The sequence below is a fragment of the Neoarius graeffei genome, chromosome 25, assembly GCF_027579695.1.
Source record: "Neoarius graeffei isolate fNeoGra1 chromosome 25, fNeoGra1.pri, whole genome shotgun sequence".
Lineage (NCBI taxonomy): Eukaryota > Metazoa > Chordata > Actinopteri > Siluriformes > Ariidae > Neoarius > Neoarius graeffei.
In genome coordinates this window covers 29,788,422-29,804,043 of record NC_083593.1, presented here as the reverse complement: position 1 = coordinate 29,804,043, position 15,622 = coordinate 29,788,422, and the positions used below count along the sequence as shown (strand labels likewise).

Genomic DNA, 15,622 nt, shown 5'->3' with positions numbered 1-15,622 from the left:
AAAAACTAGTTCATGCTTTTGTTACCTCCAGGTTGGATTATTGTAATGCCTTACTGTCTGGATGTTTCAATAAGTGCATAAACAAGCTCCAGTTAGTTCAAAATGCAGCAGCAAGAGTCCTTACTAGAACTAGAAAATATGACCACATCACCCCTGTCTTATCCACACTGCTTTGGCTCCCAATCAAATTTCTTATTGATTATAAAATACTACTATGACTTTTAAAGCACTGAATCATCTCACACCACAGTACCTGAGCAAACTTCTGGTCCTTTATGACCCGCCATGCCTACTTAGATCAAAAGGTGCAGGCTATCTGCTGGTACATCCTATAGTGAAGACTACATCAGGGGGCAGAGCCTTTTCTTACAAAGCCCCACAGTTATGGAACAGCCTTCCAAGTTGTGTTCAGGAATCAGACGTAGTCTCAGCATTCAAGTCTAGGCTGAAAACATCTGTTTAGTCAAGCCTTTTGTTAATGGTGTTTATGAGGTAAAGGAGTAGATCTGGAGGGTCCTCAGACATAAAGTGTTTTAGTAAACTGGGATGTATGGATGCTGTCAGTCCCCCACTCGCTTGCTCACTCGAGTTTGTTGACGGTGTAGTGGCTGGCTGCTTTATGTCCTGGGGCTCCCTCATGCCTGTGTTACCTTCTGGCTCTCCCCTTTTAGTTATGCTGTCATAGTTAGTTTTGCCGGAGTCCCTGCTTCTACTCAGCACAAAATGTATACTGTTCCTACTTATTCAGGTGACACTGGGCATACCTAACAACCTGTGTTTTCTCTCTTCCCCCAAAAAATCTGTCCCTCTGAGTTACATGTCAATCCTGAGATCGAGATGCTGACCTCTTCTGCTCCTCAGACCTGCCTGATCCATCCTGATGCCCTATGTCTGGTTGGAGTCTCATCACATCGCTCCTGTGGAGGACGGCCCCATATAGACAGTTGAAACTCATACTTGGAAGATGCTCCGGACCCTTACAGTAATGCTTTTATGGCTGAGGACTACAGTTGACTTGCTAACTTTAGGACTGCAGTTGTCATGAACAGTTTTGCATTCAAGTTTCCATCAATGAAGAGATATAACATCAACGAAACTGACTTCATGTTAAAACTGTTAATGTTATAGTCATGTTGTCTGTTGTTGCCCAAATGAGGCTGGGTTCCCTTTTGAGCCTGGTTCCTCTCAAGGTTTCTTCCTCATGTCATCTGAGGGAGTTTTTCCTTGCCACCGTCACCACAGGCTTGCTCATTGGGGATAGATTAGGGATAAAATTAGCTCATGTTTTAAGTCATTCAAATTCTGTAAAGCTGCTTTGCGACAATGTTTATTGTTAAAACCGCTATACAAATAAACTTGACTTGACTTGACAACCAGAGGTAGGGGGCACCCTAGAAAGACTATAGCTCCCAGTGGGAGCTCCTCAGGGGGGCTCTGTCAGTAAACCTGCTGAAACTGTCCAAACTACAAATATGGACACCATGGACTACACTCCTCAAAACTCACAGCACCCTCTGTCTCCAGACTATTGAACTCAGCTGTCACTCATCATACTAGTTAGTCGCCCTGCCTATATAAACCTCTCTCTCACACTAGTCCAATGCAAAGTATCGTTCTACTCTCATCAGTTCATACCAAGCCTTGGTGTTTCTGACTGACTCTCATTATTCTGACTCTTGCTTCCTCTTTCCCATTTACGCTCTTTGTCTTTCCCCCTTAACGTTGTTTGCCGATCGCCTGACCCTCACTTGTTCTACGACTCTGATTCTTGTCTCACGTTTTGGTTCCGTCATTGTTTGCTCCTCGTTACTCTTCTGCGCATACATCCATAATTGTCTGCACCATGACACTATCTCACCTAGCCATAGTTGTGAATGAGATCTGCACTGTACATTGTAGCCAGACATGTGTGTTCCTACAGTCAGATTGGAGGAAGCAACCAATCTCCTGGCTCAGTCATCCCATGTGGCTACCATCCTTGAATGTAATCAAGGGCTAATGCCTCCTTTATATATTTTTCCATGTCACAATTTTCTGAGCTCAACAATGAGTTAGTAACACAGTGCCATGTGGGGGTAGTTTAGATGTATTGGGTTGTGGTGATGTTATTTTCTTATGTACTCCCATCCAATATGAACTTAAAGAGTTCTTTACAGGAACCAAGGAGATTCTTAACTGCCATGCTGCTTCTTCATCCAAGAAGTTACCAGCTGCCCAGATGTCAGCAAGAACTGGAAAATATTCAGATTGGTAACACCCGGATAAGCATATTAGAAAAGAAAGAAAGAAAGCACAACTCTATTCATCACACACTTGTGAAATTTCCTCTCTGCATTTAACCTATCTGAAGCAGTGAACACACACATGCACGTGAGCAATGAGCGCACACACATACCCAGAGCAGTGGGCAGCCATGCTAACAGCGCCCGGGGAGCAGTTGGGAGTTAGGTGCCTCGCTCAAGGGTACCTCAGCCCAAGGCTGTCCCATATTAACCTAATCTGCATGTCTTTGGATTGTGGGGGAAACTGGAGCACCCGGAGGAAACCCACTCAGACACGGGGAGAACATGCAAACTCCACACAGAAAGGCCCTCACCAGCCACTGAGTTTGAACCCAGAACCTTCTTGCTGTGAGGCGACCGTGCTAACCACTACACCACCGTGCCACCCGGTTATTAATACAGTATACCTTTTGTGTATGATGTGTGAACTCATCTGGGTAATAGATATTACTCCATTAATAGTACATGCAGAGACTCTCCCTCCTTTAGGACTACATTTTCCCCCATGGGCAACATAGCATTGCCTTACATTACATCACTCTCTGTTTTGCATTCAACATGGTTTGATAATGGGCAGGAGACAATGGATTATTGGTTTGAATGTGAGCAGAATGAACTACTTCAAGCTAAGTTATTCATTTTTCCAGGGGATCTCAGTTTGGTGAGGATCATTCAGGTCTCAACAAAATGCACCTTTCAAAGCAGGTATGGCCCAGCTTCTCTTGGCTATGGGCTATGAGGGTGCAGAAACTGAATGCATTGTCAGCTGCTGAAACCAGATGATCAAATACCTTCCAAAATCCCTGAGCCAAAAAGTGTGCTGTAGGTCTGTTGTAGCACCATACAGCACAAGGGGTGATAAAGAGCATTAGACCAGTGCAGTCCAGTGCTTTTCTGATAAGCAGAGATATAGTCAGAGATGTTTTGTTGATATTTGGAAATGGCTAGTGAAAAGGAGAACACATTGTATGTAGAAGCTCTTGCATTTTCCACAAGATCTGCTGTACATCTCAGGCAGGGCTTTGCAGGGTTTATGCACACTTTCTTCCAAGTTTGTAGTTTGCGAGCAATGAATTGTGGCTACCTCCACTAGTGCCATGGCTATGGGGCAGTGGTATGACATCGAGTTCCTCTCTGGCCACATAGATTTGCTGGAGTTGCTGACAATATTTTCAAATAAGTTGGCCCAAGGAAATGGCAGACAATTGCAGATCCCAAAATTCCATTAGATGAAGACTTGTAACATTCCATAGTCAGGGAAGTTAGGATCCATGTGCAGAGGATTTATTGACGCACAAACAAATCAGACAACATATCAGTTACAATCCAATGCCTTTTATGATAAGACAGGTAATGGATGGTAGACAATTAGGCATGCATGGCAATCTAGGAAGAAGGGTAATGCAAAACAGACTGAGGTACACAAGAGCTGCACAAGCATACTATGCACTCATTTATTAGGAACACTTGTACACCTGCTCATTTATTTGATCTAAGTGACTTTGGCAATTGAGATAACAGGGGGCACAAGCTCACTAAAACTGGACAATTAAAGACTGGAAAAAGACCAGGTGACATTTTCCAATATTTAACTGTCCAGTTTCAGTAAGCTCAGATTCCTGTTCTTGGCTGACAGTATTGGAAATCAGTGTGGTGTTCTGCTCTTATCAAGAATCAACATAATATGAGTTCTGAGATGCTTTTCTTCTCATCATGGTTGTAAAGGGTGATTATTTAAATTCCTGTAGCCAATCTGGCTATTCTCCTCAGACCTCTCACTTCAACAAGGCATTTTCACCTGCAGAACTGCCACTCACTGGATAGTTATTATTTTCGTTTTGTTTTGATTTTTTCACCACACTGTAAACAATAGAGTGTTGTGAGTGAAAATTCCCAGGAGATCAACAGTATCTAAAATACTAAAACCAACCCATCTGCCAGCAACAACCATGCAGCGGTCAAAGTCAGTCAGATCACATTTGAAGTGCTTGACCTGTATATTTATTGTATTTTTTATGCACTGCTGCTGCATGTTTGTCTAATTGGATAATTACTTGAATGGGCAGTTATTCTAAATAAAGTGGCCCTTTGCAGGCACTCTCAATATATCATAGCAGTGTAATGATTATTGTATACAAACAGCACTTGTTTGTAGGTGCTGTGACTGTTCTATTTGAGATTCTGTAGTTCTGACACTTGTCATCAGTTGAGTCTCTCCTAGGTGCGAGACACTGTCTTTCACGTTACAGCACATTGGATCTAGCAGGCTGCATTACTGTCAGACACAGCACCAGGGATTTTGTAATGTTTTTGTTTAAGTCAGCACTGTGCTACTTCTTGGCGTTTGACAAACATAGAAATGTGTGCTCTTTTGAGTGCATCTCTCTCTCTCTCTCTCTTTCTCTCTCTCTCTGTGTGTGTGTGTGTGTGTGTGTGTGTGTGTGTGTGTGTGTGTGTGTGTGTGTGTGTGTGTAAGTAATATTAAAAAATAGTTAAGCCATTACACACATTTGAATTTAAGATATCCACCTCTGCTCTGTAAATAAGGTACATGCAATCATGTTGGAGTTATGGCAGAAAGAAATCTAAATTTCAGCTGACGCTACTCCACAGTCTACTCAAGTACTGTATCACCTATTGTTACAATCTTGATTGCAAAAATGTTGGGACACCCTAACATGTGTAAAACATAAATAAATACAGAATTCAATGATTTGCTAATCCTTTTCAACTTGTATTCAATTTCATGTAATACAAAGACTAATATTTAATGTTCAAACTGATAAACTTGTTTTTGTAAATATACACGTTTTTATATATTTTTTTTGGGGGGGGGGGTAAATATACACTCATTCTTGCAACATATTCCAAAAAAGTTGGGGGAGGGGCAACAGAAGACTGGTGGAACACTCAAAAACAACTCTTCTGAACATTCTATCGGTAAACAGGTTAATTGGTAATTGGGAAGACTCAGTTGTTCACAAGTGAGGATAGGGTGAGGTTAAAACCACTTGATAAAAAACTACATGGACAAATAGTCCAAGAGTTTAAGAACAACATTTCTCAACATACAGTTGCAAGGAATTGGGGGATTTCACCATCGCCAATCCATAATATCTTCAAAAATTTCAGAGAAGGCCAGGGTGAGACTGAATGCCTGTGATCTTTGGTCCCTCAGGAGGTGCTGCATTAAAAACCAACATGATTGTATAAAGGTCATTACTACATAGCTGCAAGAACATTTCAGTAAACTGTTGTTGGTAAACAGTTTGTTGCTGCAGCTACTATGCAACACGAAAGCCATATATCAAGAACATCCAGAAACGCTGCCGAATTCTCTGGGCCTGAGCTCGTCTGACATGGACTGACACAAAGTGGAAAAGTGTACTGTGGTCTGATAAGTTCACATTTTAAATTGTTTTTGGGAATCATGGATGCTGTATCCTCTGGGCTAAAGAAGAAAAGGGCCATCCAGATTGTTACCAGCACAAAGTTCAAAAGCCAGCATCTGTCATGGTATGGGGGTATGGTAGTGCCCATGTCATGGGTAACTTGCACATCTGTGAAGGCATCTTTAATACTGAAAGATACATACAGTTTTTGGAGCAACATATGCTGCCATCCAGATTATGTCTTTTTCAGGGACATCCCTGCTTATTCCAGCAAGACCAAGCCACATTCTGCATATGTTACACCACTGTTTCTTCATAGTAAAAGAGTGCAGGTGCTCAACTGGCCTGCCTAACTCCCATTGAAAATATGTGGTGCATTATGAAGTGCAAAATAAAAAAAATGGAGACCCTGGACTGTTGAGCAACTGAATTTGTATATAAAGCAAGAATGGGAAAGAATTTCACTGTCAATACATCAACAATTAGTGTCCTCAGTTTCCAAATGCTCACTGAATGTTGTTAAAAGAAAAGGTGATATAATGCAGTGGTAAACAGACCCATGTCCCAACTTTATTTGGAATGTCTTGCAGGGATCAGTTGCAGAATGAGTGTATATTTACAAAAAAAAAAAAGTGTATTAGTTTGAACATTAAATATCTTGTATCTGTACAATCAATTGAATATAAGTTGAAAAAGATTTGCAAATCATTGCATTCTGTTTTTTTGTTTTTGTTTGTTTGTTTGTTTGTTTGTTTGTTTTTTACTCAGTGTCCCAACTTTTGTGAAATCAGAGTTATATGTTTAGTGCAGCATGCATGAGAGTGTGATGAAATTTAATGCACATGCAGTATGTCTGAAATCTAGCCATATGCTTTTATGTACTGATTAATTGATTGATTGATTGATTGATTGATTGATTGATTGATTGATTGATTGATTGATTGATTGATTGATCAGTTAACAGCTTTTTTTTTAACCTACACATCCCGTGAGAGTTCAAGACTGACTGATCATTCTGTTTATTTGTCATGTCTTATAAAGCAAATGAAGACATTGATTCAGAAGATGAGTATTTTGAGATCCCCTCCATCAGCAGACACAGGGCAGGAGTGTACGAGTGCACAGCAACCAATGACATCGCCATAGACAGAAAGACAGTGAAGCTGGTGGTCAACTGTGAGTGGTTTCTCTCTGTTCATAAAGGATCTCACCAAATAACCCATTTAAAATCATTGGTAAAAGTAGAGCAGTAGTAACAATTTTGTGAAATTTACATGACCTTCATATCTTACACACACACATTTGCACGCACATCTGCCTTTAGGAGGATCCTCAGGTATGAGAATGAAGATTTATGAATCTGTTTCCATAAATATTGTTTATAGTGCTAATAATTGAGATACAATAGATAACTATTGAGGGCCTGACTTGATGGGGCATCCACTGATAAATAATTCATAAAAGATTACATGGATTAAATGAAGCATTATAATATATCTGAAAGCTCTTATTACACAAATTATTATTAAATTGCCATTTCTCACAAACGTGTGTGTATGTGTGTATAGATCCTCCCACTGTGTTTGAGGGCAGAGATGTGGGCGTGACTCTGGGTCACAGTGGGGTCTTGAGGTGCGAGGCAGATGCTGTCCCAGAGGCAGATTTCGAGTGGTACCGAGATGACAGAAGGTAAATGAGAAAATGCTTTTGCTTGATTTTCTCAGTACTGTTGAGATAATTAATGAGTTCTGCATGATCATAGTGTGCAATCAGAGGATAAGTATGAGCCCTTAATCAGCAAGTTCAGTTATGGTCAGTGTGTAATATCCCAGTAAAAAACACATCATTCTTTGAATATATTGATACATTACATATAGTAGAGTCCTGATGTATATTTATATTGTATTGTGTGTTTGAAGTAAAAGTAAAATTAGGTATGTACCTTAAGCAAAATTTTATTTATATATTCATAAAAGGTAATGAATGGGTATTCTATAAACTGGTTTGAGAGGGGGTGAAACACATTTTTAACATGGTATAATCAAGTATTTTTTCCACTGCAATAATTAATCCTACTGTCATTGGTGGCATCTGTGTTTGTGTTTGTAAGATGTAAAATAGAGAAAGAATGAACAGAAAAAAAAAGAACAGTAAAAGCTTCCCTGAATGTCATCAGTACTGATTATCAGCATAATATTTCAGCCTGTGTTCTGTGTCAGTAAAATGGTAAAAGGGTGGTTGCTGAATGGTTGAGTAGTCACATATGCAATGTCACTTCACTTGTGGTGTAAAATCCACTTAATTTGCAAATATGAGGTACCCAATTTGTGGCCATTGTCATTTAATGATGGAGTAATACTGGATATTATTGGAAATGTATCCTTTTAATGTGCTGTGAGCATAATATCTGACTGCTTGCTCACACCCACGTGAGAGTAAAAACAGTATGTATCTGTTGTCTATACTATAAGATCTTTGATTAAAAAAAACATCTGATCATGAGATTTTTTTAGTCCACATGCACATCTTGATAGTCTTGCTCTTGCTACTGAAATTTTGCCAGACACAGCTTTTCTTTTTCTCACTGACATGTCAACATATGGCATAACATATACCCAAATAATGGGTATACTGCCAAATCATCTTCTTTTCCTTGAATAAGTTATATGTACCATCGTTATTATTTCCATCATTCATTCATCTTCAGTAGCCACTTTATCCTGGTTAAAAGTCATGGGGGAGCCAGAGTCTGTCCTGGGATCACTGGCCTTGAGATGGGAATACATCCTGGAGGGGAGGCCAGTCCATCATATGGCACCACATTAACACTCATCCACACACCCATTCATGCCTACAGGCAATTTATCATAGCCAGTCCACCTACACACATTTTTGGAGGTGGGAAGAAACCCACATGGTCATAGGAAGAACATTTGAAACTTTGAACAGATAGTAACTTGAGCTCAGAATTGAATCCTGGAGTGATGAAGTGATTTTTTAAATTATTATTATTTTATTTTATTTTATTTTATTTTACATCCAAGCTTGTTTTATTGCTCTGAAAGTATCAGGTTGGTGTAAAGCATGCAGATTGCCATCTTGAGCGGAAGTATTCATGTAGAAATCAGGGTTGCCAAATTGGATTAACTATTTTCAATTCGGTTTCGAATCTTCCCAATTAATTACAAACCCTGTCAAACTGTGGCCAAATATGATATCAATTAGCATAAGGTTATTTGTTTCCACACTAGTGAGGTTGAGTTAATCTTAATATGTGAGACACAGTCATGGAACACTGGAGGAAATGCATGCTTTTCATCATATTCATTTATTCATCTTCAGTAACCACTACTTATGATTAAAAAAAGAGAAACTTTCATGACGGAAGTGTGTAATTAATTAGCTTATTACATACAGATTACAATATAGGCTAAATATATAATAATTTATTCAACTTTTAATTTGAGGAATATTGATAATATACTGCAACATAGTCTATTTTCTAAATATGAAGGATTAAGAGACTACAACATTTGTGCTTTAAAAGGGAAATCAATCCATAGGCTTCTCTAGGCAACCCTTTCAGTACTGATTGAGGTGGTATGAAGTACACAGAGGTTTGCACCCTATTAGATTTGACAGCTTTCACTATAGTCACCTCATTTTGTGGTGCCATTTTGATTGCTATGGGTATTACAGGTTAAAAGCTTCATATTTTGCCTGATGCATCTTCTTTATTTTACATTAATCTAAATAGTAAAAGGCTTTGAAATCTGTCTAAAGCACATTTGAGTGCAATGTACAATCTGAATATGTTCACTCAAACTCACATTTCTTGTCAGCAAAGAGAAAATCGCAGAGCTGTGTGTGATTAGTGGATACCACTGAAGTTAATATCTTCTGGCTTCTGAGCTTTTTTTTTTTTTTATACCGGGCCAGCTGCCATCTGTGGCCATGAAATGTGGATGCTGTCACAAATGTCACACTGCTCTTCAAAAGCAGCTCTGATGTGGTACAAATCATGCTGGGCTGATCCAGCTCCCTCAGTTTGCTGCCTTGTCTTTCAGGATCTTCAATGGCTTTGATGGCATTGTGATTGAGGACATCGGATCCATGTCAAAGCTAACTTTTCACAATGTGTCTGAGGCAGACTATGGAAATTATACATGTGTTGCCATCAACAAACTTGGGAGTGCAAACACAAGCATCGTTTTATATGGTGAGTCAAGTTATACATGTGGGTTACACATGTATGAGTTTAAGCAAATATCCCTTTCTTTATGTACAAGAAATATATTTCAGTATTATTAATACTTCTAAAGATACTATTGTTTCCATTCTTTTATGATGTTATAGTAGTTTTGATGAATGTAGAAATGTTATACAAGTCAGCTCATTTTCTGAAAAGCAATGGTTAACACTCAAGGGATCATAGGGATACATGAGCCCTTCATGATAACAGACAAAAACCTACATGAATATTTATAAAGGCGTATTCCTAGAAAACACCATCTGACATAAAACCTTCAATTTTGATATCAAGTTGACATAACACATGAGTCAAGTGGCATCGTGGCTCAGGTGGATAAGGTGCCATACCATAAATCTGGGGACCTGGGTTCGATTCTGACTCGAGGTCATTTCCCAAGCCCTCCCTGTCTCTACACTGTCCTATCCATTAAAGGTGGAAAAAGCCCAAAAAATTCTTTAAAAAAAAACCACTCTTGCACCTCAAATATAGACTGCACTTTTAATACAGACTATTTATATATAACATTTTATCTGCACTTTACTGTTTTTACCATTTATGTTTAATATATTTTCTTGTGACTGTGACATGTAGCTGCTATAAGAGAGATGCTGCCAAACGGAATTTCATTGTATTCTTGTACAATGACAATAAAGATTGTCATTATAACAGTTTAAGTTAGACAATTAGCACAATGTAATTATGGTGCACTATATGGCCGAAAGTTTCTGGACTCCTGACCATCACACCCATATGTGCTTTTTCAGCATCCTATTTCAGATTTATTCCCCCTTTGCTATTATAATTATCCATTCAGCCACAAGAATATTAGTGAGGTCAGGCACTGATGTCAGACAAGGAGGTCTGGGGTTCACTCAGTGTTCCAGTTCATCCCATAGATGTTCATTGGGGTTGTGTTCAGGGCTTGGTGAATTCTTCCTCAGCAAACTTGGCAAACCATGTCTTCATGGAGCTTACTTTGTGTATAGGGCATTGCCATGCCAGAACAGGTTTGGCCTATTAATCCCAGTGAAGAGGAATTGTAATGCTATAACATACATGGATTTTCTTTACAATTGTGGACTTTGTGGCAACAGTTTGGGGAGGAACCACATACGAGTGCGATGGACAGGACCTCTGGACCTCAGCACATTATTATTATTATTATTATTAGTAGTAGTAGTATACTTTAACCCCAATTCCAAAAATAGTTGGGATGCTGTGTAAACTGTAAATAAAAACAGAATGTGAAGATTTGCAAATCATGGAAACCCTATATTTCATTGAAAATAGTGCAAAGACAACATATCAAATGTTGAAACTGAGATTTTTTTTTTAATATATGCTCATTTTGAATTTGCTGTCAGTAGCACATTTCAGAAGAGTTGGGACAGGGGCAACAAAAGACTGAAAAAGTTGTGTAATGCTTAAAAAAATAATTTGGTATAGTTTGCCTGACATACAATTTCAGTTGCTCAACAGTTCGGGGTCTCCTTTGTTGTATTTTGTGCCTCATAATGCACTGAATGTTTTAAGTGGGAGACAGGTCTGGACTAGCCTGGGCCCGCCCATCCTAAGTGTGACACAACACGGGGGACTGTTGCGAACAATGCTCGCAGAGCTTTGAAGTTGCGTTAGCCAGACTAGGTCTGGACTGCAGGCAGGCCAGTTTAGCACCCAGACTCTTACTACAGAGCCATGCAGATTATGTGCAAGAAAGCAGTTTGGCATTGTCTTGCTGAAAGATGGAAGGGCTTCCCTGAAAAATATTTTGTCTGGATGGCAGCATATTACTCTGATATGTGTATATATCATTTAGCATTAATGATGTCTTCCCAGATGTACAAGCTACCCATGTCGTGTGCACTAATGCACCCTCATGCTATCACAGATGCTGGCTTTTGAACTGTGCACTGATAACAAGCCAGATGGTCCCTCTCTTTAGCCTGGGTTTTGATTTGATTTGATTTGATTTGATTTATTATTATTTATTATCCATGATTTCTAAAAATAATTTCTTTTTTTGATTCATCAGACCTCGGGAAAATTTTCCACTTTGCCTCAGTCCATCGTAAATGAGCTTGGGCCCAGAGAAGGTGGCGGTGTTTCTGGATGTTGTTTATATATGGTTTTAACTTGCATTTGTGGATGCAGTAATAGACTGTTTTCACAGATGATGATTTTCTGAAGTGTTCTTGAGCCCATAAAGTGATTTCCACTACAGACACGTGTCTGTTTTTAATGCAGTGTCACCTGAAAGCCTGAAGATCACAGGCATCCAATGTCAGTTTTCAGCCTTGTCTCTTGCATACAGAGATTTCTCCAGATTCTCTGAATCTTTTAATATTATGTACCATAGATGATGTCATACCCAAATTCTTTGCAATTTTACACTGAAGAACGTTATTCTTAACCCTTTGGAGTCAAGAGCTTCGCCGGCAAAACTCGGCAGGTTTAGAATGAGTAGGTCATGTATTGAGATAAATATCTTTGCGAGTTTATTATACAAGCATGATAAACATATTGACAGAAACTTTATACTTTACAGTTTCCTACAGTATGTGGCCACTGCCAAATAATATTCTAGCTTTTAAATTACCTAAATTAGATGAAACATAAAACTTGTTACCTTACTCAGTCCCACCTGAGTCGGAGCACAAAGCGCCCCCTTACACATTCATAAAAGATTATTCACATGGTAAAGGCATGATGATCACTTTCACTCTTTCGGTTTCTATTGGTTTCTCTTTCGCAGTGGGACCACCCACCATAAACAGGATAAAATCTGGCAGACAGAGTTTAGGCTATTTGGAGGTAAAACTTATTGTGAGATGGCATGCAGATTTTATGCGCTTCGGATGATTCAGGATAGCGATTCAATTCATGATTCAGGACAGTGATTCAATTTCAGGACAGCAAATCAATTCATGATTCAGTTCATGATTCAGGACAGAGATTCAGTTCAATCTTGAGAACTGCAACACTGATGATGAATGGTGCCTTTTCTTTTTTTTGTTTACTTCAACTTGATCCAGCCAAAGATCAACTCGAGTAAGTGTAAATATTTCTTCTATTTATTATGAACAGATCAGTTGATATGCATGCGCTGTAGTGCATACACAGGAAAAATGACTGAGCTATTTTTTTCCAGAGTGTCAATAATCCCGGTGTGAAGGAGCAGACTACAAACACTCAGGATTACAACTCCCAGGACACACAGCACCCTCTGTCCCCAGCCTACTGAACTACAGCTGTCATGCATTTCCTTCATCACCGCTTCCACTATTTAAGCTGCTCTTTCACACCACTCCAGTGTGAAGTATCGTCCTGCCATTTCAGTACATACTGAGCCTTGTATCTTTTCTGACTGTATCTAGTGTTTCCTGACCTTTTGCTATTTCCTATCCATTTTCGCTCTTTGTCTTTTCCACGTCACGTTGTTCGCCGATCGCTTGACCCTAGCTAATTTACTGACACTGATTTCAGACACACTTTTTGGCTTTGCCAACAGTCTGCTTATCTGCTTCCTCCACGCATACATCAGTAAGTGCCTGCACTCTCACAGGATACGTCGCCGTAATGGATGTACTGGAGGGTCCTAAACGAACTGCTCTAAAAGTGCAGGGGCGTTTGCTAGGAGAACATCAACAGATGCTCGCCAACCTCAACACTTGGATGACACAGCTCACATCTGTGATATCATAGGCCCTCCAAGCATGCTCCGAGCCTCTTCCTAGCCCAGCGCTTCAACTCCCCACTCCAGAGAAGTTTGCTGGAGACGACATCGCATGTAAGGGTTTTTTACTGCAATGTTCTATGTATTTTTCCTCCATGCCCCATTTATTGGAGGAGCACAAGATCGCAAAATCTACCGTATATCTTTTCTTTCGGGCAAAGCACTTCGCTGGGCCACCGCAATTTGGAAAAAGGGGCATGAGCAAACCAAGTCCTATGAACAATTCCTCACCATGTTTAAAAGGGTGTTTGATCATGAACCAGAAGGGATAGAGGTTGGAGAGAGTCTTCTCACCAGTTCCGAAGGTTCCAGAAGTGTTGCTGACTATGCCTTGGAATTCAGGACACTAGCAGCTGCCAGTGGATGGAACAGTTCAGCACTGAAAGTGGTCTTTTGCCAAGGCCTACATCCAGAGATCATCAGTGAGCTGGCTTGTAGAGATGAGAACCTCACTCTGGACTCCTGTAGCACTTCCTGATGTGGGTGGAGCACAGAAGCACGGCAGGCGAGAATTGAAGTTTAAAGCCAAGCATTTTATTCAGCTTTTCAGCTTTCCTGCTTTCACTTACTCCCACACTCACTCACACATGCGTTGTGGTTGGGGAGAGAGCTCCTTTTCTCTGCTCTCTCTCTCTCCTTTTATGCTCCATCCCTGTAACAAACACACACACACACACACACACACACATTAATTGACAGCAGGTGGAATGACTTAGCCACTTACCTTCCCCGACCCCACCCTCCATTCACAGACTGCTGCTTGGCCATGCCCCCGCTGCCACATACCCCACCACCCAACTCAGGCCGGGGAGCCGTCCGGCCTGAAGCTTACTCTCCCCCCTCGACGGGACAGGAAGTCCGCGACCACCATCTGCGGCCCCGGCCTGTGGATCACCTCAAACTTAAATGGCTGGAGGGTGAGATACCAATGGGTGATTCGCGCATTGGCATCCTTCATGCAGTGGAGCCACTGGAGGGGCGCGTGTTCTGAACAGAGAGTGAAAGGGCGCCCCAGCAGGTAGTATTGAAGTGTGAGGACTGCCCATCTGATGGCAAGACACTCCTTCTGGATTGTGCTGTACCTGCTTTCATGCATCGAGAGTTTCCGGCTGATGTACAGCACGGGGCGCTCCTCGCCCTCCACCTCCTGGAACAAAACGGCCCCCAGCCCTCTGTCCAATGCATCAGTCTGCAAAATAAAGGGGAGAGAGAAGTCAGGGGAGTGTAAAAGTGGCCCCCCACACAGTGCAGCTTTTACCTCAGATAAGGCCTTTTGGCACTGCTCCGTCCACTGGACTGGATCTGGAGCCCCCTTTTCAGTGAGATTGGTTAGCGGGCTGGTGATGTCCGAATAATTAGGTATAAACCTATGATAATAACCGGCCAGCCCCAAGAACCGTCTCACCTCCTTTTTGGTCATGGGCCTCAGGTAGGCCGCAATCACTGCAGTCTTGTTAATTTGGGGACGCACCTGCCCATGGCCCAAGTGGAACCGTAGATACCGTACTTCCACCCGCCCAATTGCACACTTTTTTGGGTTAGCTGTGAGGCCTGCTCACCTCAGTGACTTTAGAATGGCCCTCAGGTGTTCCAGGTGCCGCGGCCAATCATTACTGTAAATTATAATGTCGTCTAGATAGGCGGCCGTGTAGGCAGCGTGAGGGTGGAGGACCCTGTCCATAAGCCTCTGGAACGTAGCAGGTGCCCCAAACAACCCAAAAGGGAGTGTGACAAATTGGTGTAATCCAAACGGTGTGGAAAAGGCCATTTTTTCTTGGGATAGAGGAGTCAAGGGGATCTGCCAATATCCCTTTGTTAGATCCGGTGTCGAATAAAGGCGAGCAGCGCCTAACCGATCAAGCGAGGCATTGGGTCTGCATCAAATTTAGACACCGCGTTGACCTTTCTATAGTCCACACAGAACCAGACCAAGTCGTCAGTCTTGAGAACCAGGACCACTGGG

The 15,622-nt window shown here is 41.0% G+C and overlaps 1 protein-coding gene across 4 annotated transcripts in view; it reads left to right on the top strand.

The window, feature by feature from the left end:
- ntm (neurotrimin) overlaps window positions 1-15,622 on the top strand; it is a 1,167,214-nt gene that overhangs the window by 1,108,315 nt on the left and 43,277 nt on the right. For all 4 annotated transcript variants that reach the window (XM_060909052.1, XM_060909051.1, XM_060909050.1 and 1 more), the window contains 3 exons: window positions 6,716-6,850; window positions 7,243-7,363; window positions 9,742-9,893. In XM_060909052.1, the coding sequence (XP_060765035.1) occupies window positions 6,716-6,850; window positions 7,243-7,363; window positions 9,742-9,893 (408 nt within the window). The remainder of the gene's footprint in view (window positions 1-6,715; window positions 6,851-7,242; window positions 7,364-9,741; window positions 9,894-15,622) is intronic.